This window comes from Dromaius novaehollandiae, chromosome 7 (assembly GCF_036370855.1).
Source record: "Dromaius novaehollandiae isolate bDroNov1 chromosome 7, bDroNov1.hap1, whole genome shotgun sequence".
Classification (NCBI taxonomy): domain Eukaryota; kingdom Metazoa; phylum Chordata; class Aves; order Casuariiformes; family Dromaiidae; genus Dromaius; species Dromaius novaehollandiae.
Genome location: NC_088104.1, coordinates 37790113 through 37817325, shown reverse-complemented (window position 1 = coordinate 37817325; position 27213 = coordinate 37790113). Strand labels below are relative to the sequence as shown.

The 27213-nt window shown below is 40.2% G+C and overlaps 1 protein-coding gene across 4 annotated transcripts in view; it reads left to right on the top strand.

The window, feature by feature from the left end:
* CREB1 (cAMP responsive element binding protein 1) overlaps positions 1-24717 on the top strand; it is a 41450-nt gene extending 16733 nt beyond the window's left edge. Inside the window, exons 1-8 of one of the 4 annotated variants that reach the window (XM_064515224.1) lie at positions 3080-3170; positions 6328-6373; positions 6684-6830; positions 8868-8968; positions 11780-11922; positions 13375-13557; positions 14978-15128; positions 18256-24717. In XM_064515224.1, the coding sequence (XP_064371294.1) occupies positions 6690-6830; positions 8868-8968; positions 11780-11922; positions 13375-13557; positions 14978-15128; positions 18256-18400 (864 nt within the window). In that variant the 5' untranslated portion in view covers positions 3080-3170; positions 6328-6373; positions 6684-6689 and the 3' untranslated portion in view covers positions 18401-24717. Of the gene's footprint in view, positions 1-3048; positions 3171-6327; positions 6374-6683; positions 6831-8867; positions 8969-11779; positions 11923-13374; positions 13558-14977; positions 15129-18255 lie in introns of those variants that run through there. The other 3 variants (XM_064515222.1, XM_064515225.1, XM_064515223.1) reach the window with 3 other exon arrangements.
* Positions 24718-27213: the final 2496 nt, after the last annotated feature.

The following is a 27213-nucleotide window of genomic DNA, read 5'->3' as shown; positions in this document are numbered from 1 at the left end:
CTCACTTAAACTGCGTGTCAAGAGTTAAGTCTTGCAGGCAGCTTCCTGCATTATTTGGTGCTTTGCTGTATGTTGTGGGGAGGTTCCATTTGGGTGTTTGCAAGTCACGTTAGCAGTTGTTTTCCCAAATGCTGGCATTCCAGAGGAGGGAGCACTTCCAACAGATAATGCATATGGTGACAATGTAGGTGCAAAAAACGATGCAAGCATAGAAACCAAGCTTCTAAAATCAGAGGTGTTGATACAACATAATGTTCCAGTTTTAGGTGCTTTGCTGAACAATGCATGAGAAGATGGGAAATTCTTCCCAGGAAAACATTTCCATTTATCGTCAGGAATTTGGCACAGTTTACCTGTGTGAACATTGCTAAATACGTGATTCAAGACACTCCTCAACTGCGCAGTTCATGTGTTTCTGATCCCATTTGTTTAGCAATTGACTCCACACTTGAGTCACAGATTTCTATCAGAAAACAAAAGCATTGTCTGTTTCGCAACATATTTGAATTCATAGCTGGGAATTTGTTTTTTTAAAGCTCCATTTTGATACTGACTGGGAGATGGTGCTGCTGTGAAGATCTGCCAGTTCCCCCAGAATGGTTCTGAGGAAGTAGTCTTCTGCCTGGAGTCACCACAGTACATACGCAGGAATTGGGAGAAGGTTGTCCATTTGCTTTTCTTTGAGGGACTGGCTGATACACCCAAAAAAGTAATAGACCTGCTCCTCCTTAAAAATGATAAAAAACAAAGGGAAAGCTACAGTAATCCAGTTTGTAGTTTGCACCTTTGAGATTGCATGTTACACAGAAAAAGTTGGGTATATAGCGTGAATGACTAAGAGTGTTAAAATATAATTCATGCGTCAAAGTTGGCATAGAAAACCACTTAGGTGTCATTAATGAAGTCTTTAAGCATAGTTTGGCCATGCATGTTATAAATAGTGATAGTGCAGGAGATTACTTTTGTGAAGATATGGCTTTCTGGGAGAGGAAATGTAGTGGGGAAAAGATTCTTGGTGCTTTAGGAAAGAATAGGGTTGTAATATTGGTGCGGCAACAGGCTAGTCCTGAAATTCTTAGAAAAATTTTAATTTACAAACTACTTAAAATGCAGTGAGTCTACAATGAATTTCTTACATGGCTAGATTACCAGTGTATACATACAGATACTGTATATCTGTGAGCATTTGTCAAGAGTAGTACCTGTTTTATGTGAAATGCAAAATCATGCAACAGTGAGAGACAGACCAAAACTCCAGCTGCTTAGAAGAATTGCTTTTTTCCAAAAAATGTACAGTTTGTCTGTTTGTTTTAAGGATAAGCTAGGTTTAATTATTTTTGTTCCTTTCATAAGAATTTCCAAACTGTTGTTGGAAGTAAATCCTTGGGACTTCAACATTTCAGTGTTACCACACACACACACACGTGCACACACATACATGCTGATTTAAACAGACACTTTTAATAGTAGACTATGTAGATTTTGGTTTATATATGTTGACTTGCTCTCTTTTTATGTAATTTTTATGAAATTTTTATGAAATTTCAGATTATTCTCGGGGATAAAGTGTGACTATTGTATAATACCTATCTTCAAAGAGTATTCTCTTTCCAATAATCTTATAGGACAGTTTGCACTGAAATGGAAGCTTCTTCACCTTGTGTTTATAAGGAAATGTTTTATCGTTCTTAAGAACTGCTTGGTTTTCTTCACGCAGAGCACTAGGGCTGCCTGCAGTGACTGTGTGGTGGTCCTGGTACTACCACGTATATTGACGCTTTTTAAGTTTTTTCCTCGGTGGGCCAGTAAGGTTCAGCAAAGAGCAGGGATTTCTTCTCCTTTCCACCTTCCTACAGATGTGAGTGTGCTCTGCCTCCAGGCTCTTTCCTAAAGCAGAGATGCTCTCCTGGTTGTTTTTGCCCCGGCTCTGAGGAGAGGTGTGGTGGCTCAGGGTAGGCAGAAAAGTGAGTAGACTGGGCAGCACAGAGCAGCATGCGAGATTGGTTTTGGGGATATGGAGGTAATAACCATTCTTAATGTTTTTGGTATTCGATGTTCTGTATATTTAGTATTGTGTATTACAGTGGTATTGCTGTATCACCGTTTGGGAGATTTCCCTGTATTTTGAAGTTCTTTGTTGCATATTAAATACTTTCATATCAGTATCTAAAGAAGACTGGAAAGTAATTTTCACACATCAGTGCAGAATTTCACATTCATTACACTCTGCCTACGTGCTTGTTTTTGGAAGTTATGCAACCTCTTTTTATAGAATTGTATGTTCTGGTGATCTAGACTTACTCAGTTATCACTTAAAAATGTATCAGGAGCTATGTAGGATACAAAACTTAGGCCATGAAAAACTACTATGTACCTCTTTATATAAAGATAATTATTTGCAGTAAAGTTCATCTAGAAATGGCTTCTAGCATTGTTTATGCTGATTTTATAAACATAGAATAGAAGAGACTTAGTTGCTGTGATGTAGGCCCATACACAGTCCAGTTACGGAAAGAATTTGAATGGAGATGCTGCATATTTAGTTCAAACTGAAGACACTGAAAACTAAGCACTCAACACAAAAAAAGTTGCTATTGGATTTCTGCAAACCAGAGTCGGTGGAGGGGAGCTATGGCAGGGGAGGCTTCTAAGACCTAATTATGGCACATTTTCACCTTGGCACTGACACAGCGCCCTTCCTGACAAAATGCAAGTCACTATTTCAAATTATGAAAGTACTAGATTGTCATAATAAAATTCCTCAAACAATTTTTTTTATGATAAGCAAAATACATTTTTTTCTGATCTCAATATTGGATGAGGCTGGACCTATTTTTATGGAAACATTACACACAGAAAAATCAACCCGAGGCAGACACATGGCATGAAAAGTTTTGCCTAAATGCTTAGTAGTTTGGCAGCATTTTAATAAGCAAGTGAAAATAATATGTAGTAATGGGAATTCAGCTGCAGTGATTGCTACCAGATCCACCAAGAATAATAGAATTGCATACCAATAAAGACTTACGACAAATATTGTGATTGTAGGTAACTAAATGACCATGGAATCTGGAGCAGAGAACCAGCAGAGCGGAGATGCAGCCGTTACAGAGGCAGAAACCCAACAGATGACAGTACAGGCACAACCACAGATTGCAACATTAGCCCAGGTATAAAATGATTTGATATAAAAGTTCTACGTATTGGATAATTTTTTTAAGAAGGATAATGCCTGCTTGTGAGCCTGAGAGGAGGTTCCACTGATGTGATTCTAAAACAGGTGCTGTGAGTAGTTCCTTTAATTTTTGTTTTCACATTTGTATAGCAGTAGAGATTTTTGACTTCCCATCACACGAGGCTGTTTTAGTTCTGAAGAACTGTATGTGTGTAAACTATCAAATTTTAACAGAATAATGAATTATTTAAAATATTTCTAGTATTCTTTCCCGCAACCATACCATGGAAAGGTATTTTTTCAAAACATATAATTTACTGTATTTTTTATATTGACTGGATTGTTTGGCTGTTGTCTTTTCTATCAGAAACTTGTCTATAACAAAGTTTCTAATTCTGAAGAAAACAAAGTGAAAATGTAGGTAAATAATGTAGTAAATACAAGAGCTGTCAGAGTGCATGAATATTATAAGCATTATAAGGAAGTGGAACAACATGGCATCTGACTGCTTGTGTTATGCTGTTATCTCCTAAATTTCACAGAATTGTTTGCTATTTAGTGAGACAGTAGTAGATCATTTATTAACCCCAAATTATTTTGGAGGGATAAGAAATTGTACAATCCTAGCTACATCTCTAATTTTGGAACCCAGTTTCATTCTTGGATGCACTGATGGTTGGCAGAAGCCACTCCATTGTGTAAACGAGTACAGAATCTGTTCATGCTCTCTGCTGTAATCATTTCATTCTAAAACTATTTGCAGCCAGCACAGCACAAACTATTTTTTAGATCACATACTGTGGGGAATTTAATGTCTTTTAAATTGCTTAATTATTTAATAGCTTATCATTTCATTAATTATGCCTTTAAAAAGTCATGACACCTTTCAGTAAACCAGAGCTAGCTCCCTTCTATTCAAGTGATAGTACGAGGAGTGAAAGTGTTGAAATGTACAGAGCAATTTGCATTCAGTGAGCTTCAGTATGATTTTACAGGCCACCAGCTGCCCTGCACCAGCTTGCCTCTTTGGGCAGTTTTTTCACTGTCTAACTTTGGCACAGGATGTAGGTGGTGTCAATAACACTTTAGTGTGAACTAAGTGGAAGTAGTTTATTTGTCTTGCAAAACCGATAAGCTGCTTTTTACTTGGTGTGTGTTAAGATTTAGTGCAAAGAAGCCAGCATGTTTTAAATTTGTATCCTAACATACTAACCTCCAGGTAGCAAAACTTACAGGTATGTAGTAAATTGAATGCACTTTACTCAGGCAAAGTTACCCTGGTACTTGAATGACAATTTTATCTGGGTAAGAAAAAGAGGTGGGATTCTGCATAGCAATGGTTAAAGTCCATGTGAACTACAAATAAAGCAGTAATATTTTCCCCAGCTTCCCCTACTGTCATTCACTGTGTTATTTGCACCTTAGCAGTTTCCCAGGCTTTGTGTTCGTTGTGGAGATGATACAACAGTCTGAATGTAATTCCTTGTCCTGTTTACATCACTGTTATGTTATTACAGTATTTTTAATACGTGGAGAGGCTGTGTTTGGCATTAGAGAGTGCCTTCAGAAGCTTAGGAAAATCTAAATAAATAATTATATCAATTAATTTTTTCACTATCTCTTGTACAGAGGGAGGTGACTCTTTTTGTAACCTTAGTTTAACTGTTGCATTTGTAGTGAGTTCAGGGTAGTTTTCAGAGTCAAAAGGAAACTTGTTCCAGTTCCACAAGGTATGAGTCAGAGACATCTGCGGAAGTTACACTCTGCTGTTGGCTTAGTTCAACCACAGAATAGCCTTCAGTTAGTTGATCAGCTTTGCTGTCATTGCCAAGGACTGTTTAGTCAGATGTATTATAAAAAGGTCACTTTGTAAAGGAATATAATTTGCCAGAAGAGACCATGTTCATGCTAATCTCAGTCCCAGTTTCTCTCAGGTGTAGATGTGAGTTAAGTACTGCTGCCTGATGCTGCAGCCAGCTTCATGGAAAAGGAAGGTAAAAGCAAAGACAGATCGGTGGATTAGGGAGGGACAGCTGTGGAGGAGAGGGGTCTACATGTAATTCCCCTTAATTTTCTTGTTAAGCAAGATTTCTTTGTAAATGGCTGATGTTTATGGAAATTCAGAGATCATCCATTGCAGTCTTTTGAGAACCACATGTTAGTTAGGACAGAAGAGGGTTTACTTCTGTATTCTGTATATAGCATTTCTTTGACATTAGGGAGTACAGCGGTACAGCCCCCTCTTGCGTCGTAGCCAGATGGATCAACCTTCTTGAAAATCCTGTTAAATGTTGGAAGATTGTTACATTTTTCAAACTTGGGTGTCTAGGAGAAGGCTGGCAAGTCAGTGACCCGTCACCTGGCTGTGGTCTGCTACAGCAGCTCATACACGCCTGCAGTCCTTTGCTGAGGGCTGTGACTGTGCGAGTCAGGAGCAAACCACGGGCCACGTGAGCTCGTATGGCACCCTCACATCACTGTGCATTTCAGGAGCCCTTCAGGTGTGCACACATGCATTTTATCACGGGACAGTTGCTGATTCCTGGATGTGTGACAGGGCAGCTGCCCATCCACCTTGGCGTGTGGCCCTTGGGTGGCCCCATAATAGTTCTTGTGATCTGCCGCAGAAGAGAAGTGAGACTTCCCTGCTCAGAGCAAACAGCTCTGTCTGGACATGTATGTCCTCCGAGTCTGAGCTCTTATGCAGGATGCCTGTGGTGGTGCCCACAGTGGTAATGTACCATGCTGAAGTAGTTTGTGTATCGCTGTTGGCATAGCCTCTATGCCTAGAGGTCTGTGCTGTAGAAATAAAGCTTCATTTAGGAACTGAAATTTTAAAACTTGAGCCATTTTTCCTCATAGAAATAAAATAACTCTTAAGACTAGAGTTTGTGTTGCCCTGTTATACTGAATTAAAATAACTGCTTGGAGACGATTTGTTTCCATTGAAAACCCACGTTTTTCCTGTCCGAACATATGGTGAGTTTTCTTTTTCAAATGGGCTTTGCCAGCTACTTGACTTTATTCTCTAATAAGTCTGAAAGATACGACTCCCTAAAAATGTTAACTTCTTACATCTGGCAAACATTTTGCATTTTCTTGAGTGAGAACAAAAATGGCTCCGCTCCCATATGTTTCTGACTTTGTTTCAGAAGTGTCTGTAGGAGTACACCCGACTCCTAGCAATATTTAACTGAGGTAAGAGAAGTTTAATAATATTTTTTATGAGGTTACCTCAAAATAAAGGCAGTTGTGATTCTCTCATTCTTGGCAGTGGTTTTACAAGCAATGTTTTGAGCCTGCAGAAATTCTGCATTAGATTAATCTGTAAAGTAGGTCAAATGTTGGGCTCAGGCAGTTCAGGGGTTTTTGTATTGCACTGAAACATTTGGGTCAGCTAACTGGTGTCTAGAAGAAGAGACATAATTCTTTCACCAAAAAGTGTTCCTGATAGTGAACTGAGAAGAATGAAGTAACCTAATTTATGCTCCCTGTCTGTGTTTTGCAGGTATCTATGCCAGCAGCTCATGCAACGTCTTCTGCACCCACAGTGACCTTAGTTCAGCTGCCCAATGGGCAAACAGTTCAAGTCCACGGAGTAATTCAGGCTGCCCAGCCATCAGTTATTCAGTCTCCCCAGGTCCAGACAGTTCAGGTACTTACGGAAGGACTCCGCCTGATGTGTAAACCGGGCCTTCTGAAGGGCCCCGCCCGTTCACTGGTTTCTCATGTGCTTCTGTGTGGATTGTGTTCTTTTTATATGTATATAAACGTAAAGAGCATGTTGAAGGCAAAATCTGCACAGTACTTGCTACTCTGTGCCTTTTTTTGTTCTGGTTTAACCATTTTTCATTTCCATACATGCTGAGTTTCATTTCCCTTTAGAACTTAGTTGATGAGCTTAACAGCTGATGGTTTTTCTTATGTATTTCCATACTTCTCTCTTTGCTGTGTTTTTATACATCTTTATTGACTTGTAAGAATTCATATTATTAACTCTGAAGTGCGCAAAAGGGATTTTAGAAAATGTGATTGTTTAACTATTCATGAAGCAAATGTACTGGGATGAGAGTCTTTGCTGCTTAGAAAACATTTGCATTGGTTTACAAACACGTCTGTATGTTAATGGACCTTAAAACATACCTGTCAGTCCTCTCATAAAAGTGATTTTAAAATTGCTTGTTGAATGTTTTTTGCTTTGTAAAACCTTAGTAATTAATTGCTTTTTCTGTACACCAAGACAGATAATGAAAGAATGAATGAAGAGACTGTTTAAAGATTTAGGAGAAAACTAGTCTGTAATCCTTAAAGTCTGTAACCTTTTTATGTTTTTTTGCTTTGGAACCACTAAGCCCAGTGCTACTGAACATAGAATCAGAAAACGTTTAAGATGCAGCTGCCACATGGGACAAAGACTGTACATCATGCCTTTGCTATTAGTACATTGAGCTCAAAAAAAAGTTAATTTTAAAAGTTAGCCATTGTGATTATTTGATACAGATATTTAGCTGGGTGTTAGTCTTAAGAGTAAGTGATGCATAATTTAAAACTAGGTCATTCTGATAATAATCTTTGTTTACTCCTTGTCAGCTTTAGTTCTGAGTTTCTGGCAGGCCCTACCCTCCTCAGCCATTGGAGTCAAAAGTTTAGAGTTTAAAGCTATTGGAGGTGAGCAGTTTTCAGAGAAGTGCACAAGTTGCTAGCCAGGGGTGGAAGATAAGAGACTGATAATGAAATCATGTTTGCAATTCACCTGACACAATGCAACGCGAGAGCGCGTTTGGAATGCTGTGGTATTCAGAGCCCGGCAGTTCGCAGACAGCCTTGGATCTATCCAGGCCCTCCATGTGATAGTTGTGAGACTCAGGCACCAGCAAGGTTTTTGAGCCTTTAGGAATCTTCCCTGTAGTGCACAAAATGTCAGACTACAAGCTGTGTTTCTCACATAGACCTTTAGCTACTTACTGTTTCATTAGCTTTTGTATATTTGTAGTATGAACTGTTTGGGAAAAAAAATTCCCTGTGTTTATATATTGGAGATATTTTTACGTTTTTAGCATTTCAAATTACTGAAGTATGATTGATACAAACATTTGAGCTTTCCTACATAAATCTTTGTAAGTGTTTGTAGCACAGATGTTCAGAATTGCAGCATTGCAGAATTTTGCTAGCATCTTCAGGTATGATACTTTCCTGCCAGTTTCCTAAAAGAGAAGACAGTCTCTCTGTAACATGGCATCAAAGGACAAAATACAAAAATCTGCTGCAGTTCCCATATTTACCCAATGATTTATAAATGGATCTTTCTCAGCTTCAATATTATGCTCTTTTGTCTCTAAATCCTTCTGCTTTCTATCTTAAGTTGCATGTAGTTATTATCTCCCTAAACTTGATTGACAGCCTTTCTTTGGTTCTTTGAAACGGATGGAAACAAGGAAGGAATCATAGAAAGCAAAAAGTGTATGGAATTACTATTTATATTTGCTCATAGGACTATTTTGTTTGTAAAAGGAATTCTAACTGTCTGTGGTCATTCATTACTGTATCCATTACTAAACAGCCTGTCCTTACTGTTAGTTGCCCAGGTATATAATACTTGCACTGTAGTGTTTTTCACATAATGTGAACAGTTCCTTGAAGTAGCAGTCACTGATAGTGTCCTATTGATTTTAATTGCTGTTCTTATTTACAGATCTCCACTATAGCAGAAAGTGAAGATTCACAGGAATCAGTAGACAGTGTCACAGACTCACAGAAACGCAGAGAAATTCTTTCCAGACGACCGTCCTACAGGTATGGAGCTTAAAGGCAGAAGCATTTTGCTTAATGGATACATCCTTCGAATGGGGAGACAAATAGTGTGATTCGATAGTTATTTTTGGATTTAACTATAAATCCATTTAACTAAAATATCTCTTCTGCAATATCTTTCTGTAGAATAGGATGTGAAGAGATAAGCAAATAGTATGAGGAGGAGGAAACCTCAGCTGTTATACTGAGCCAAGACAGAGATGAGCTGAGAATAAGCTGATTGCCCAGTTTGTAAAACATTGAGTTATCCTTGTGATAGGTGCCTTAGAGGTAGCTTTAATAGATACTTAATACGTGGAGCACACTGAAGCTTTGCTAGGAAGTTGCTACTGTATAATCTGTAGTCGGCCTAAAATCAACGTTATTGTTTTTCATTAATGTTGAAATGTTACCAGCAATCAAACTTAATTCCTTCCTCCTGTGAGACTTTCAATGAACATGTGATGTGTTGTGGCTCAAGGAGAATTTCTTCTTGAGCAAATTTGGTTATGTTTAAAGTTTAAGAGGTCAGGATGCGAGTTTAACATAGTGATAGGCATCTGGTATCTTTAGTTGGTGTGGCAAATATTTATGTGGCAAGACCAACTGAGGTGCTCCTTCAAATGGTGTTAGTCATACTTGCTTTAGTATTTTACCCCTTGCACACCTTTTTCTGGCCATACTAAATCTCACTTCATTCTTAAAACAGGAACAGCTATGGATTTCAGCAGTTTTTAAGTAACTTGTGGATTCCTGCTACTTCAGAAAATTCAGCTGTTCCTTTTTTCTTAATGAACATAGCCTTAGAAATCTAAACCAGACTTTAGGCCTGAACATTTCTCACCCATTTTGTTACCAGTCACAGATTATTTTCTGCCTTCTTCAGGAGCCTTCGAGGCTGACCTAATGAAGATAGTGAAAATCACCACTAAAGATCTCTATCCATGTAGATCCTGGATATATTTCTATTTTTGAGGAGCAGTGTTGCTAACATTAAGGTTGTTACAGACTTCCTTGCAGTCTGCTTCTGCAGTCAGACACTTACTATATATGGAAGAATAGCTAAATATCATGAGACAACAGAGATAACTGAGTAAACAAGCAGCAAAACTGAGAGGAGAGGACTTGTGCATTCTATATTCTCATTCAGATGAGCTTGCTTGCCCACACCATAGCCTCTGTCCCTCAACCCATATCCTGGTGACTCTGGAAAACTAAATAATTGTAAAGCTCATGTATGCAGCTCAGCCACCAGGCCAGTACAGGAGCCATTTCAGAAAGGTTGAGCCAGACTACAGCTGTGTCAAGCAAGTTCCCAGTTGGCATTATCCAAGCTGCTGTAACTTGCCCCAGAGACATGGTCAGTACAGATAGGTTCGTGGAATTGGAGAGCTATACCTCTTCCTCAGCAACTCCACTTTGATCCTGATTGCCGAGTGCTGAAGTACTTCCTGTATTCTCCATGTTGGGTTATATCTTCTATGTTTCTAAAGCTGCTGGCCTACCTTTTATTTTATATCCATCTCTGTGGTGGCACTGATAGGTTTTAGCCACCAAATCATATCTGACAGGAGTTAAAAAAGCGGTGAGCTCTAATTTCTCCTTTTCTATTTTGAGCTTTGTGGGTTTTGTTCCTCATTCTCCCTGCTCTCTCCAGAGTCTTTCATCTGTTTTGTCCACTAGTTTTTCTGGTCTTGCACCTCGATTGCAGACTCTTGACGGGAATCTGTTGCTCGTCCATGTGGTGCTTGGCACAGTGGAGTGCTTGTGCAACATTGGGGTTCCAGTGTGCACACAGAGTAAAAATAGCAACAGCAAAGGCTCTGTTTGCCAAGTTGCTTGGCAAAGTGACCAGTCTCCCCAAATAGCTCCATACAGATGTTCTGGCTCCCAAAGCCGTAGAAGCCTTATTTAAGAAATGAATGTTGTCCTGGAGCTTGGTTCTACAGCTGTGTTTGCTTCATCACACTTTGAGTTCTACAGACACAGTCCACAGAAAAACATACAAGGAATATCACAAAAAGTGTTCCCCTTTATTTGCTACTGGAAGTAGCATTTTGCAGTGGCAGATGATAGAATGTGCCACTACTAAAAACAGCTTCACAGTAGTCTGTCTGGGGTACAGCGCTTAGTCTAACTGCTGCAAATCGCAGTAACTGTTACGGTCAGCCTTACATTCATGTTCAGCGGGACCAGTAGCTGTGATGTTTTAGCAGTTTTGGCTTTGGATAATTAAGCCATGTAAGTAAGTAAACAACCAGTTCTTGTTTTCTTTACTCATCCAAATCTCTCTCAGGCAGGATGGTTGCCTCCTCTGTGAACATAACTGCATGAGTTTCATTTAAATACTGAGTGTTGTCTCCCCGGCAGGTGTTAGATTGTAAGCTGGTTGCTCTTTACAAGCATAGCTGCTGACTTCCTTTATACTTGGGTATCTGGCCTTTATAGTCTTTGAAACTTAGCAGTTCCCCTGATGTAAATGAGGAGATAGGTTTTACATACTTTTGCTTTTTTCATATCTTTCTGTGGCTGAAAGCAGGAAACAGGTAAAAATATATGAGGGTGTTTTTAAGAAAAAGGGAAGGCTGCAATAGTGTATCTTGAGTTGAGAAGCCCCTGGGCTCCATCTGTGTATGGCACTTTGAACAATCTTCTCCAGTAAGAGTTTGGTTTGTCTTGTTTTTTCATTCTGCCCCCTTATTTTCTTTGCTGGGTCACTGCACTTTGCAGTTTTCTCCAGCATCATATATCAAATAGACTTTCTTTTACTTTTTGCTTTTTATTAAAATCTCTACAATACACTGTCTTTGCCAGAAAAATTTTGAATGACTTGTCCTCAGACGCCCCAGGAGTGCCAAGGATCGAAGAAGAAAAGTCTGAAGAGGAAACAGCAGCCCCTGCCATCGCCACTGTTACGGTGCCAACTCCCATTTACCAAACCAGCAGTGGGCAGTACAGTATGTAGTCTGTATTTCTCAGTGGTGCTAGTAAGTGGGGATGAGAAGATGAAGAACTATTATTTGTATGACTGTTTGGACTAGGACAATGCAGGAAGACAATATAAGATCACTTTAATTTGACTGTTTGATACCCATGACTTTTAAACACATTCCCGTTGTAAGTATTTAAAATGTTCAATTTACATTCTGGGACTGTTTGCTAGTGTTAGTGCAGCAAATGTTCTGCATCCTGAGACAAAATACGAGTTAACCATGCAGCTGTTATAAACATTGAACTGAAGGAACCAGATGAGGCAATTCAGAAATCTTTTTCTTTTTTTTCCTGGCGGATTATTAATCCTAGCTCACTAAATTGTTACCTGTTAGAAATGGTTAGAAAGAACATTACAGTCTTCAATTAAATTTTCAGAAAGTCCTGAAAAAAATAAGGATTTCAGTAACCTTATTTAAAACACGTAATAAATATACGTTTCTGTGTTTGCAATTTCTTTATTCATTAGATTTTACAGATACATTGCTTTGACATAAGGGATTAAGGATACAGCAGTAAAACTAGAATTCACAGTCTCACACAAACAAATGAACTCAGTATTTAATGTACAAGAGGGAGAAAGAGATACCTGCTCACATCTTTCTCTTTAATGCCTTTAAAATTTTATATCTCTCTTTACTCCTTAGCCACTTTCCCTAATATCCTACTTAATTTTATTGAGATTGATGTAGTTCACTCTGCTTTTCTGCCATCACTGTAAAAAAACTGCTCATGCAAATGTCTGAGATTTTAGTGTACCTGTGTATGGGAACACAGTGAAATTTTGTAAATGCACAGAATGAGAAGTGATGTCTCAGTACACCTGAATGAAAGATCTGAGGGGAAGAAAGGGAAAAAAACAACAAAATAAGACTGCATGAAGGAAAAAATTTGTGTGAAATTGGGCCTGTATGAGTGAAAATGTTGCTAGGAAGGTGCTGTGGAAGTTGTAAAGAAACAGGAAGAAGGTGGAAAACAAGATGGATAGCAATAGCAGCAGAGGAAACTAAAGGGAGTAAAGCATGGAAGAGGAGAGGAATTTCAGATGAGAAGGAAAAAAGGAAGGACTGAGGAAAAGACCTAAGCGAACCAAGAAGAAAATCCTAACTAATAAATAAAAAATATTCCTCAGGGGAGGATTGTAGCTCCTCTGCGTGACACTGTTTTGTCAGAGAAACTAATGGTGTTTTAGGCTGTGTTTTTTGGCCCCCCAAAATATTTGTCTCATGAAAAATTAAAAGCTTACTGCTGAAGCATGATTTCTTCAAATGTACATGAAAGCAACGTGTCTGATTTAAGAGTGTGTAAGGGTTCAAGGGATTTAAATCAGACAGTATTCTTCTGTATCTAGGTTTAATACGGTAAGTTAATGACTATACTAATCTCTTAAACGCTGAATCAAATTTCTTTGTCCTCAGTTGCTATTACCCAAGGAGGAGCAATACAGTTGTCTAACAATGGCACAGATGGAGTACAAGGTCTCCAGACATTGACTATGACCAATGCAGCTGCAACCCAACCTGGCACCACCATTTTACAATATGCACAGACCACAGATGGACAACAGATACTTGTACCCAGCAACCAAGTTGTTGTACAAGGTGAGAAACTTCCCAGTCAGTCATTCTGTATAACATTTTCTCCATACAGCTATAATTTGCCAACCTAACTCCCTCAAACGTGTCAGGAAACAGAGTTAATGGCTTTGACACAGATCAGTCTCTAAAAGGAAATTACAGACAAAGCAGTTTGTCACATTTTCTTGGCGCCTATCCTCTCAGACCAATAAATTTGTGTATACTTTGGTTTCACTTCGGAAAAAAAATACTCATTTTTGTTTTTCCATGCTGTATTTTCTGCATTCTGTCCACATGATTTTTGCTATGTGTTCTTCAGAAACTGATAACCATAGACCACTTTAGAATTCTAAGTTCTGCCAGACAGTCAGCTGCAACAACAATAAATTTAAAGCAAAGCATTTAAGTTAGGAAAGAGAGTTGTTTGATAGGTTCTTTCCATAAGCAGAGTTTTATTTATTAGTAATTTTTTCCCTTTTCCGTTAAAGGTCGTAATTGCTTTCTCTTGTGATTTCTGTCACTATTCAATAAATATTTAGTCATTGAATTTTAGAATCATGGAATAATTTAGGTTGGAAATGGCCTCAAGAGATCATCTGGTCAAACCTTCCACTCAGAGCAGGGCTACTTCAGGGTTAGATGAAGTTGCTTTTTCTTGTTTCATTAAAACATATGTTTTGGTTTATTAAAAATTGGGGGGGGTGGAGGTTTATTAAAAATTTATTAAAAAATAAGGGTGAAATTGGGCTTCTGCTTTTATGATTGTAAGCAGGTAGTTTGAGAGTCATTCAGTGAAGAGGTCACCAGGTATCAGTGAACATGCATACCTGAGAAAAATTAACTAGTGTTGCATTGACCCTTTGGTTTTTGTGTTCTTAAGCAAATACGATTTCTTTAGGTAGTATCATATTTTTATTGAATTCAGGCAAATATAGCACTCCTAGATTTAAAAGAAAACTTATTCGTTCTATCGAAATAGTAAAATTGAATGCCTGACTTGCACTGTCTCTCTTGTCAGTGTAAATGCTGCATTTCTACACCCTTTTTTTCTGCCCCAGATACTTACTCATGTAGTTTCCCCTTTTGCACATAGTCATTTTGGAGCACAGCTAGAAATATTGTTTGCCTATTGTTTGCTGCTAAAACTGCCCAAGAACAGAAGTAAAAAGAAATGTACCAAGAGAAAAAGAAGTACAGCAATGCAGCAAGACAAATGAAGTTATCAAGCGCAAGTGAAGACTTCTTCATCAGGAATTACTAAAACCTTGCATATGTTAATAAACCCAGCACTGAGATAGCAATGATGACCCAGATAATGGTCATCTCTCCTATACTGTAGCCCAGAGTGCATGGTTAGATAGATGACAAGGTGCTTTTCACACCATATTTAAACATTGCTGTCACCAAACTGACATGATGTTCCCTTGTGGCTTTTGTCTTTCAGCTGCCTCAGGAGATGTGCAGACTTACCAGATTCGCACCGCCCCTACCAGCACCATTGCACCAGGCGTAGTCATGGCATCCTCCCCAGCACTTCCAACCCAGCCAGCAGAAGAGGCCGCACGGAAGAGAGAAGTGCGTCTAATGAAGAACAGGCATGTACATTTAGTTTGTTTTTCTTTTCTGATCAGCTGTGCTTAGAACTAGGGTGTTAAGCAATAGGACTCATAGTCTTGCCTTACTCATTTTTTGATATGCTTCCTGAAGAAGCTGCCTTTATTTAAAGATTTAAAGATGCAAAGTAAAGAAGCACATCAGCTAATGCTGTGTATTGCAATTACTAAACCGTAAGTAAAGGTGTCGGACTCATTCTGAGAGGTGTGTGAGTTACCACTTTCGTTTGTTTGTGGCAATGAGGAGAAAGGTCAGTGATGAGAGACTATTATACAGTCTTGTTTGACTCTAGTCTTATGAACACTCAGGTAAGTTGTTTTTCTGAGTTAATACATTCCTGGAGTCTCCTTTCCTGGATTCTTTAGCTTCGCCTTCAGCATGCATTCTGCTTGCTACTGGCCCACTCTTACTCTTCGTGAGTATTTTATTTCCTGTCTCACTTTTCTTCTTTAGCTTCTTGCCCTTTGGGTTCTGTTCTCTGGAGGCAGAACAGCTCAAGGGAAGGCTGAAGGAGCAGCTGCTACTCTGATGTTTTGTGGACTCAGTAGTGGCAGCAGAGGGGCTGAAAAAGAGGGAGAGGAGACTTGACTGTAGGAATTGGCATGAGGAGAAACAATCGAGCCTGTTAGTTGTGTAACCAAAAGATTGTGTAACCATATTGATGTATGGCTTCGTGGAGGCAGCAAAGATTGGGAGTAGAAAGAAGTTGGGCATGATCCTTCTCAAGCTGAGTGCTGTGAAAGAGGGAACATATGGGCCCAAGCTGACTCATCCCACCAGGCTTGAGCTCTGTTGAGAGGCCACAGGTTTGAATTTGTACGTTAAACCATGTCATCGGGAAGACAGCAATGCTACCCTCCCCTGTGGTGCAGGGGAAGTCTCATGAAAGTGCTGTTTAGCTAGTTTGCCGATCTGAAAAACCCGCTACCTTATACAGGTGCGTGCATCTTCTGTAGATTGTTAAGCTGTGAACACAAGGGATAGTCACCTGAGCAGACCCAGGGCTTATTTGAATGATTTGAATGATGAAATAAATAATGCTAAACTGTAGAATTCTCTTTTTTAAAAGGTGCTTCTCCAGAATCTCACACATCTCCATTTTTATATGGTTTTCTGATATTGGTGAATAGTAGGTGTCATTGTCCACCCTTTCAAGCTTCCTGTGTTTGAGAAGAAAATAATTGGCATTTTGAATCCCCTCATTAAGTCAGAAATCTTACCCAGTAAAAGAAAGCCTTAGTGTTTGGAAGAGCCGACAAAAACCATGGGGAATCACCCTACACTTGATTTAAATTGACACCTTTTGCCACAGTGTCATGTTTCATGGGCTGTTTTTAGCCTGCCTACTTAATAGATATTTCCAAAGCTGGGCTCTGCAGAGAAGTGGGGTAAAAGGCTGTAGAAAGGCAGAGAGGGCGGTGATACTTATTGAAACATGAGAGCATAAATAATCGTAGATACTATTGTGCAGATTTTCTGTTTGTAAGTTTTAAATTTTAAAAGCTCTCTTGTAATCCAGTATAACTCTAGTTGTTCATGATGAATGCACACAGGCTTGAGGTAGCTAAGTGCTCAACCTAGCACAAAATCACAAAAGGAAAGAAAAAGTTGTCATCCAGAAATACATATTAGTAGTTTACCACTTGGAGACACACCTCTTTCCTGATCCAGTAGTGGTTAGTCTTTTGGTTACACAACTAACAGTCCAAAATGACTTTAAACTCTTAAGTATTGCACATGACCCACCGAAGTGCTACAAGCATATGAAATTGTATTTGAGGGAGTGACAAATGGACACCTGAGTCCTTTCAAGGCTTACAAATTAGGTTTTCTTCATCTTGTCTCATTTGTGGAGATGGATTTTTTAAAATGTTTTTAGAGTCTTTTCACCAGGTTAGTCCTGGAAGAGACATTCTTTTTTATCTAGTACTACAATTACTATTTACCTAGTGAGTGGAAGAACTAGGTTCAGTTTTCTCCTCTCATTTCCCAGAACATTGACCTTATCAGCAATCTATACAGAATTTGCAGTGGACAGACACTCAGTGTCTCCTTGTGATGCCATTCTGCTTTGCACTTAAAGATTCAGGGCAAAGCCACATTTATGTATGCATGTATCTACACGGTGCTGCTTTGACAAGCTGCGTTTCAGGAGGGCAGTCCTCTGCATGCTCCAATTCTGTCCAGCTGTGGCATTTAGCCTTGTGCTTCCTCTGCAAGTTGGTACTGTTACTGTTGCTGTGCAGGACAGCTTTTCCCTTGGTGTTACTGCCTTCAGGATGCTCACCAGCACATGAGCACTTTGGAGGTATTTTTCAAGATAGTCTAAGTATATTACCATCCGAATTACTCACTAGCTGCTCAGTCTTTACAAGAGAGCCTTAAGAGACTGACTGTAATGAGGCTTGCTTCAGCTCATCTACACTCTCATCTTCCTGACATGGCAGATGAGGGCTAAAGAATGAGTATGGTTGCTTGTGACTACTTATATTATGGCGATTTCTTGTTTGAGTGGTGTATATTATCACTGCAGTGGTATGGGCATTGTTAAGAAAATGAAAGCATTATTTGAGAGCAAATATATGAATGCTCTAAATACAGCTTTTTTGCACTGGTTGAACAAAGCTTTTTTTTTTACATCCTGGTTATCGTTATTTGGTTGGACTACAACAAAGGGAAAAGTTAAGACTATAAAGAGATTAGAAGATGAACATTGTTCTTAATGCGTTTTTGTTATTCGCCTTTTGGTAATAATAAAACTAAGGAAATTAGAGCAGCAGCATTGTACTCAGCCTAAAGGCTCTAATTTAAATCTTGCAAACAGGATTTTGTCATTGAGTAGGATCCTTTTCTCACACCAGCAGGATTTTACTGGTGCTGACTTACTGGGATCTGTATGGTGAAATGATCCTTGGATCTTGAGTGTTTGTGACTTGTAAGGTGAAATTATTATGAACTCAGCCTTTCTTCCCAACTTATGAGTTATTTCTTAAAATACTTCCATGTTCTAAAAATGGCCGTATTAAATAAATGTTTGACCTGAACAGTTAAGCAACCTATGTCTTTAAATAATTGCTCTGGATTTGAATGTCCTTATTTACTTTACAGAGAGGCAGCACGTGAATGTCGCAGGAAGAAAAAGGAGTATGTGAAATGTCTAGAAAATCGAGTGGCTGTGCTTGAAAACCAAAACAAGACACTGATTGAGGAGTTGAAAGCACTTAAGGACCTTTACTGCCACAAATCAGATTAATTTTGGATTCCCATTTTCACTTGTCCAGGTGGGATTGAGACTGGTTCTGGCTATAACCAGAAAGACAAAGTAAACTTTTTATTTTCTAAACATTTCTTTTTTTCTATGCGCAAAACTGCCTGAAAGCAACTACAGAATTTAATTCGTCTGTGCTTTGCATCAAACTGTGAATGTTCAAACACTTGCCTCCACTTCTCCCCCTACAAGATTATTTTTGTCATCAAATAATCTGAGTGTGAAGAAGAAGAACAGGCTTCTTTCTCATCTCCCCATCCTCGTCAAGGAGTAACAGTGGTCACTTGGGAAGTTACTGTGGGGGAGGGTCCTTTTGTAATGATTTCAAGAATTTGTGTTGAGCTCCTTTGATTGCCTTAGAGACAGAACCACCCCAGCCTCCTGGCCCAGAGAACTGTGTGGGCCACATACATTGAGCATGTATGGTGCAATGAAGAAGCAATGGTTGCCAAATTGGTTTCACATATTCATTACAAACTATAAAAGTACATGGCTAAGTGCCATGCCAAATGAAAGGGGCTTCACGGTCACATTGTTGGTGTGGAGATGACATACATTTATTAAACTAGTCCAGGAGGGTTTTTGATATGTAATCTGTGTTAAACCCTTCTGGATTAATAAACACTTCTCCATACCTCAGAAACAAATGCATTGAAACTGCCTTCACTGGTCAGTTGTTGCTTCTTGAAGCGTATTATGTACAACTGTGTTCAACGTCCTGAATGCACAAAAAGAAATCACGAACTTCATAGGATAATGGTTGGGAAATGATATTTGAGGGGAAGATGAACTCAAAATTAAAAAGGAACAGCAGTGACGTTTAGAAAACAGCCACATAGTAAGCATGGGTAACATATGAAAGCACTGCCTATTTGTATCAGGACAACTAAGCAGTTGAAGCATGGCCAATTCCACATACATATTCCGTGATGACAGTATAGTCTCAGTGTCCCAAGTCCTTTTAAGCAGTTAAGTTATTTCTATTTCCCTACCACTATCTTATGTAATGGAAATTACTGTACTTACTGGAAACATTATCCTGGTTTGCTCAATTCTTTGTCAGACTTTGAGGCCACCTTCCATGCATAAATTTAATTGCAGTATGGTAACTACCAGGTAAGCTTCAAACATTGAATTGAAGAGGACCTCAGACATGAATATTCCAACTGGCTTCTGCATTGCAAGAGACAGTACTGATTACTTGAACCTGCCCAGGCTAACTAAATTCATAATTTATTCAGAGGATTTATTAATGTAAAGGATCAGATTTACCAGCTCATTTATTCATGTGAGTAAAATTACTCATGCGCCTAAGATGTTTGCAAGACCAGACTTCTTGTGTGCACTGAGGAAATGTGATCTTTCGCAGATTCACATTGTAAAAAAAGTAGATCACGTTAAAGAATAATGAACGCAGTACTCAACATTTGGATTTCCATTGTGTGTCAAAAAGAATCATGCTCAGTTTGTTTACTGGCCCTCTGAAGCTGGTCTCTTGATATGTTAACTTGGGTCATTTGATGGAGTAAGTTTACTTTGGGCCCCTGGTCCAACTTTTATGTATAGAGACATAAAAATAAGATTCTGGTCTGTACTAATGCCTTGCCTAGCTAAGTATTAGCTAATATGTTCTCCCATTCATTCTGTCTGTTTTTAAGATAAATTTCAAGTACAAGCTTTTAAATGGTTACAGAGTCAATGTGACATTATAAAAAGAAAATTTGCAAGACTAGGCAGTTGAGTCTCAAACAACTATAGCAGTATTAAAAGTTCTAGTTTTCTCATTTGAGAGGGCATTCAGTTTCCAAGAGACTTTAAAGGAGCAGGGTTAAACTTGTAGCATTATTGTTAAATCTAGAGTTATCGATAATTTCAAATTATGTTTATATTTCAAATAAGAGAACATAAGTATCAGAATTAGAAAGAATTCATTTCCAAATTAAGTTTTGTGGGGTTTTATAAATGGTCTATTTTTATCTGCCATAGAGAATTAATTTTCATGTTTTATTTAATGGAAGATGAATTTATTAGTTTAGCAGTACAAATATAAGAAGACCCTAAATTCTCAGTCACGCTTTTATAAAAACTGTCTGATTCTTAAAGACAGAGAATACATGCATTTGTTACGGTTACTAGAAGTAGCAGTGTCGATAATGCAGGAGTAATTCTTGTTAAACATTAGGCTCATGATGACCTCATTTAAACAGTTATATAGAGTGGTTCCTGCGGCTTTGAGGTCCATCGGAAAGGCTGTACGCGCCTACGCTAGGGCGCTCTCTTTCGTAGAACCCTTGATTTGCAAAGCGCGAGGTTTTACAGCGAACCCGAACGAGGCTGGCTGTGATCCGAGCGCCGTTCCTCGTGCGCAGTTAGCGGTCTGGCACCTGCTGATAGTCACTCAGCACAAAGCCTGGGAGCTGGAGGGACTGGGGAGCCCAAACCGCTACCAGGACCTGGTTCTTCTTATAGAGGGTTGAAGCAAATCCGTGCGGCAGTGAGGAGGACTGCGATACTGCTTTTTGTTTGTGCGTGTTCTGTGAGTAGTCTGTAGTGTTACCAGTCTAGACCTCATCAGCAACAAACGTTTCGCTAAGAAAAAGAACCTTATTTTAAAGTACTTTCTTTTTTATTTATGGTGCACTGAGGATTTGGGGACTTTAATTTCTTTAATGGAAATTTTAAATGACAATGATAAAAAAAATGCATTACACCAAGTACAGGGCTGGCTAAGGTTACCCATACATGCTTTACTATTCATAGTGAGCCAAAAAGGGAAGGAATATGATACAGGCATCCATTCATATATCATTTACCTCAGTAGTGAGGTTGGGGTAGTCAGCTTCTATGAGCTAAGGCCATTTGGAAGTAGGATGGAAATTATGCTGGCAGGGGGGAGGGAGGGTTAGTTTTATATCTCACAGTTGTGAGTTTTCAAGAACTGATAGCCTGTTTTACCTGAAGAGAGGGTTAGAAAGGGCTAGATCCATTACGTTCATAATAAACAAGAATTGATTTGAAATATAATTTTTGTAATGTCATTATTTTGCAAAACAACAGCACCGATCAGGCAGTTAAGATATTGTCAGAGGTGCTCTTTTAATTTAGATATTCTTGGAAAAATACATATGTATAATATATGTACATATATATATATACACACAGTATATAATCTACAGCTCTGAGAGCTTTTAAGTCAGGAATGCTGAGTATTATAGTATATGGAGGTCAGAAAAAATTTTTACTTTTCTGTGTGTGTCTGGGTGTGCGTGGATGTGTGCGCGCGTGTGAAAGCTCCCCTGCCCCACTAGTTCTGTGCTGCATTATTCTAGCGCTTATTTCTGCTTTGTTTGTGCTGTTTTTCAGTTACCCGTTTGCAACCATTTTATCTCATCTTTCATGGCTTTTGTGTTTTTTTCTTTGGAGATTTTTGAAAAGATGTAAACAGTTGTTTTAAAACACCCCCTCCCTCAAAATGATTCACCTTTGTGCTTTTTCTCTTGGGCAGCTATACATCAAAGGCAAAAACAATTGGAAGGATTGTTAGGTATTTGGGGGTTTTTTTGTTTGTTTTTTTAAGGAACCACTGGTAAGACTTCTGTTTTCCTCTTGGGGTAGTGGCTATGCATTTTTATTCAAGCCGTGATTTCACCAGAGTGGGATAGTTGCCAGCACCATTGCTTGTCTCTGAAAGCACAGTTTCAGCCTGTCATGCTTTTCAGGACTGTACAGACCCTCTGGGGTTCTGGCTCTTCGGTAGTTCGTGTTTGTGTCTCAGACCACTGTCTTCTCTGGTATTTTACGTTGATCAGAAAATTGGTGGGGTGTTTGGAATCATTAAGAGGCTCAGGAAAAAAAAAAAGTTAGATTTAATAAGGAAAAACAGCCCTGACAGTTTCTGATCTAAGTTTGTACTACATTTTTTTTTTAAATCTGGGCTTCCGATAGACAAGCAGCTGCAAGTAGTCATCTGTTAGCAAAAACTGGCCTCGGCTTCGCTTTTATTTTATTTTAGACAGATAGCCAATGCTTTTTGTGGGTTAAAGTAAAGACAAGTCTCCTCATCAAAGCAAGTTCATTATCAGTGGTTGCAGATCTATGACAGTTTATAAGATGATTTCATTGGTTTTCTGAGACCCTGTTTTTATTGTCATTTTTTCACCCTGAAGCTGGTTAGTGATGTAACATTTGCCAATGATCTAACCAAAAGGTCATGTATTTATTTTTGTTACATTATATTCTTTGTAAATGTTTGATTAAAATGTGCACTTTTAAAAAAAGAAAAAAAAAACAGAACAAAAAAAATAAAGAGAAATTGGATATTGGTTTTGCTTGAGAAGCTCCCTGGCACAATTGCTGTAGTCCTGCTGCGTGCACACATCTCACTCCTCTCCCCACACCAGTTGACTCTTTCACAAATCCAACTTCTATAAAATGAAGCTGATTAGGTCCGAGCTTCCGGCAGGCATTACTTTTAAATGGCAGAAGAGTTGAACTGGCGGTACTGAAGACTGGGAAGAACTCAGTGTCTGGTATCTCAAAGCGATATGTACAGGATGGATGTGGAATTATTTTTAGACAGAATAGAACTAGTTCAGTGATCCCAAGTGGGAAAGGGGAGTTAATGTGGAAGGAAAGCAAAACTCTTTTTCAGTCACTTTACTCCCCTTTTCTTAATTTAAGATTTGGCTGCAAATTTTAAAAGCTGCATTCCAAGAAAGTAAATAAAGGGGCTTTACAGTTCTTTGACACCAGGAGGTAAAGGTGCATTGACAATTTGTCATCCTGCTTTAAAAGAAAAAAAGCACAACTAACTTTCTTGTGCAGGAGCAATGATGATTTAGCTGTAGTCCTGGATTCTGTCACTGCGAGCAGGTTTTAAAGGCATACAGTACATTCATGGTTCTTGTGTCCTGTGACTGGGAAATAGTTTCCTTGAGCTTTTGAATTTGCCAGTGACGAGAGACACTGATTTTGCAGAAACCTGAACGTATCATGAAGCTCGGTCAGTCTGGGAGGAGCCAGGCTGATGAGAGAAACAGGGTGCCGAAATCCTAACTCCTGTGTGCTTGTGACGGGTTCAGGTCTGTGGGTGGAGATGGCTTAAATTTGTGCATCGCTTGGGAAAAGGCACCAGATCCAGTTTGTAAAGAGGGTTTGTATTTCAGGTGTTTTGCCTTGGAATGTATTTTTTAAATGTGTTTAAGCCCTGGCCTGCAAAGAGAGTTGCACAGGTTAATTTGTGTAGCACAAATGGAAGACGCTGACCTGTCTGCATTCTGGTACTGCAAGTGCAGAGTTTTTGACCTGCTGTGTGAGACCGTGAGTTTAGGTCTCGCTTTCAGCAGCAGGAAAGGGCAGCTGTCCTCAGGAGCTCTGTGCTGGGCAGGGAAGGGGCCAGGGAGACGCTGTAGTGATCTGCAGTTAGCACACTTCCATAAGCTGACCACTTACTCTACCCATGACTTGGGAGCAGTCACTTCATTGAGTCGCAGCCTCAGCTATGTGGCATTTCTCTAAATAAGGGGATAGCTGAGTAAAAACGAGGGGAGGAAAGGCCTGGAGCCAGTTAGTTATCTGGAAATGGCCAAAACCAAGAACTGAGGAAGTTAGGGTGCTCTCTACAAGTTGTGTTTTACCCAGGTGCCACTCCATTGTTTGTGTGTAATGACATTTATTTATATTACGACATAAATTTCAAGAAAATCTAGAACTGCGAGTTTCTGTGAGATTTGACTGTGCTGCTTATATGGACTTCTAGGGATGGGATGGGGAAGAGGGCAAGGAGAGGTGCTAGTTGGCAGCCAGCCCCTCCACAGACTTGTCCACACGTTGGTTGTTCACTTCAAAAATGAGGTATTTCTAGTTTGGGTTTATAATTTGTAATTGTTTTGGAACAATGTTTTTCAGGGAAGCTCCTAGAGCAAGGGTTATTATTCTCCTTTTGTAAAGTATGCTGGAAAGAGTAATTTCACCTCACCTGCATTTCTGATTCTTTACCCAAAGCGTATCAGCACAGAACAGGGTATTTGAGCTAGACTCCCACGTACCTGTGGAAGTTAAAAGACTAAATGAAAATCCATTGTTGGGGGGAGGGGAAATCTTATTTACATTTCCCCCAAATTTAGAAACATCCCTGTTGTGTTTTTTTTTTTTACTTATTTTTTTGTGCTTTATCTGTGTTTTAAAATAATTGTACTGGGTTATAATGCATTTTATTAACACTATGTACATATTAGCTGCTTTGTGTTTCAGAATGGTAGTAATTGCTTTGTATATTAAAGTGATTCTTGTGAATTTGTGAATTACTGTCATAAAGAAGTGTTTTTTCTTACTGTAACCTTTGTGGTATAAACTGTCATAACTCCCTTTTTACACAAACATTTATGTGCGGTCACATAAACATGCTTTAAAAAATGCTACAAAGTCTCTTTTTTGAGCAGGATGTTACATTTACATTAATTTAGGGGCAAATGGTAGCTGGATAGAACCACGGGAAAAGGCACATTTTAAGCGGACTGTGGTGTCCCCTCTCCTATGATCTGTAGCCTGCCGCAAGTGTTTATGAGATAATTTTCTCAAAGGGAAGGCTTTTTAATTTTAATTAAATTGAATGAGATTAGTGAGAGGTTAAAACCTGAAGGACAGTTTCTCTTCCATTTCTGAATCTTATTTGTAAATCTGCTTTGTAGTACCCATCCTTGCGGTAAACAGTTCTGTTTGATTAATGTGTGACAGCTTTTTCCCCTTTACAGTTTAAATATGCTGTCTTTCCCACTTTTAAACATTCCTGTAAAGCATGTACTACTGATTTTAATAACAGAACAGAAGGCAGCAAACACTGCAAAGATCCTAACTTGATTATGTAATCTGCAAAGCTGGATCAAAACACTGGGCTAAAAGCCAGAAGAACAAATTCAACCCTGATGGAAACGCACCTCTAGTGACATGGAGGGAGAGCAGTAGGTCAGCTCATTACGGCTGGCATTTCCTGGCTTTCACTACTGAGCAGTTTCATAGTGACATTCATGTATTTATTCAGAAAACGACATCTCAGTAATGAGGGAGAATCCCAAACAGGGGTTAGTCCACAAGATGAAAATATAGTTTGGCTTGAATTTCATACAAAAACAAGTCAGGTGACACAGATCCCTGTGCAGCCAGTAGGTCAGCTGGTAAACCCGGTTCTCCTGACACTGCTGCGCCTTAAGCTCTTTGCCCATCAGATAAAGAGCTGAATTTCATGCTCAATGTCTTAATATTAACCAAACATCATTTCAGTTGTAATGACATTTCAGAAAAGTTTGTTCCCTCACAGAAAGCCACATTTCAGGAACGGTTTCGTGTCCATCCGGTCACGTCTCTCCGACTCGGCCCCTCTCGCCTCGGGTGAGTAGTCGCTTCGCAGCAGATCGGTCGTGCATCGTCCCGGCACGGGGGGTCCCGTGCACAAGCACGTTGTCCCACCAGGTGGGTTCACATCATTTTACAAAATGGGACCGAGGAAGGGGAACTGCCCAGAAAGCAACATGCTAATTTCTTTGGTGCTGGGGGAAACACAGGGGTGCAAATGGCCCGGGCGGCACGCTAGCGTATTTGCCGTACAGCTGCCGCAGCATTAACGTGTAATTTCACGGTAGGGCAAGAGCTCACCTGGACGGACCGGTCGGGACTCCCGAGCTTGCTGCCGCCTCCAGCCCCGCCGGTTCAGCACCGAGGGCTGCTCTCCATGTGCATGCTCGCCAGGCCGTGGCAGCCGTGCTCCGTCTGTCCGGCACATCCGGCGCCGCTCGCTCCTGCCAGTCCCACGAGCCCAAGTGCGGCGGCGATACCGAAGAGCTACGAAGGCCAGCCTGGGACGCGGGAAGGCGCTGCTCGCTGGCTGGTGCAGGTGGGTGTCCGCTCACATGCACATGGGCTGTGGGCAGAAAGGAGTCAAACCCCGCTCCATCTGCCCGGATTTGGGGCTGGTCTCCCACCTCAGGGAGCACCCGCACTGCGGCGGTGGTCCGGGGACAGGTCTCTCTGCTGCAGTCAGAGCACCGGGGCTGCGGAGGGGCCGACCCAGGGCTCAGCTCTGCGGAGCGGGGGCAAGGCACTCACCGAGCTGTCAGCATCTCTCTCAAGCTCTGCTCCACAAGCGTTTGCTCACGCACAGGCGCGTTTCTTCCACAGGTACAGTCGAGCAGGCTCCCTGGGCTTCGCGTGCTGAGGCCGCGCAACAGCACCCCACGGAAGAGGCCTGAGCTGTCTCCTGCCACGCACCCGCTCTCTCAGGTAGGCCACCGGCTACAACAGCAGCGATAGGAAAGCAGACACTGAAAGCTGTTAAACAATTAAAAGGAGACACAGTTAAACGGATTTGCTTTAAAAATATGAAACTTTTCCTATCTTCAAAGCAAAGCCTGGAGCAAAGCCCCCTTAACCCTACAGCGTGCAGGTTGCTACAGCAGGCTTTTCTCTGTGCTATTTCGGCAGGCACGTTGTTCCCACTGCGGCAGGAGCGCAGGCCGTGACCGCTCACCGCATTGCAAGCTGCAGCCTCTCGCAGGGCTGAGCGCAGCCGGGTAGCGGGCGCTGCTCACGGGCCAAGTCCTGCGTGCGGCCGAGCACGAGAGCCAGCGCTCTGCTCCCCGCCAGCTCCCGGGGGGACAGATAAACACACAGTGACCACGGCTGAACCGGGAGAGAGGGAAACACCAGTGGGGGGTAGGAGAGGAGGGGTGAGAAGCTGGAGAGTGGGGAGAGCTTGTAATTTCTTTCCAACAGTGTTTACCCAGTCGATAAGATAGAAAAAGCCA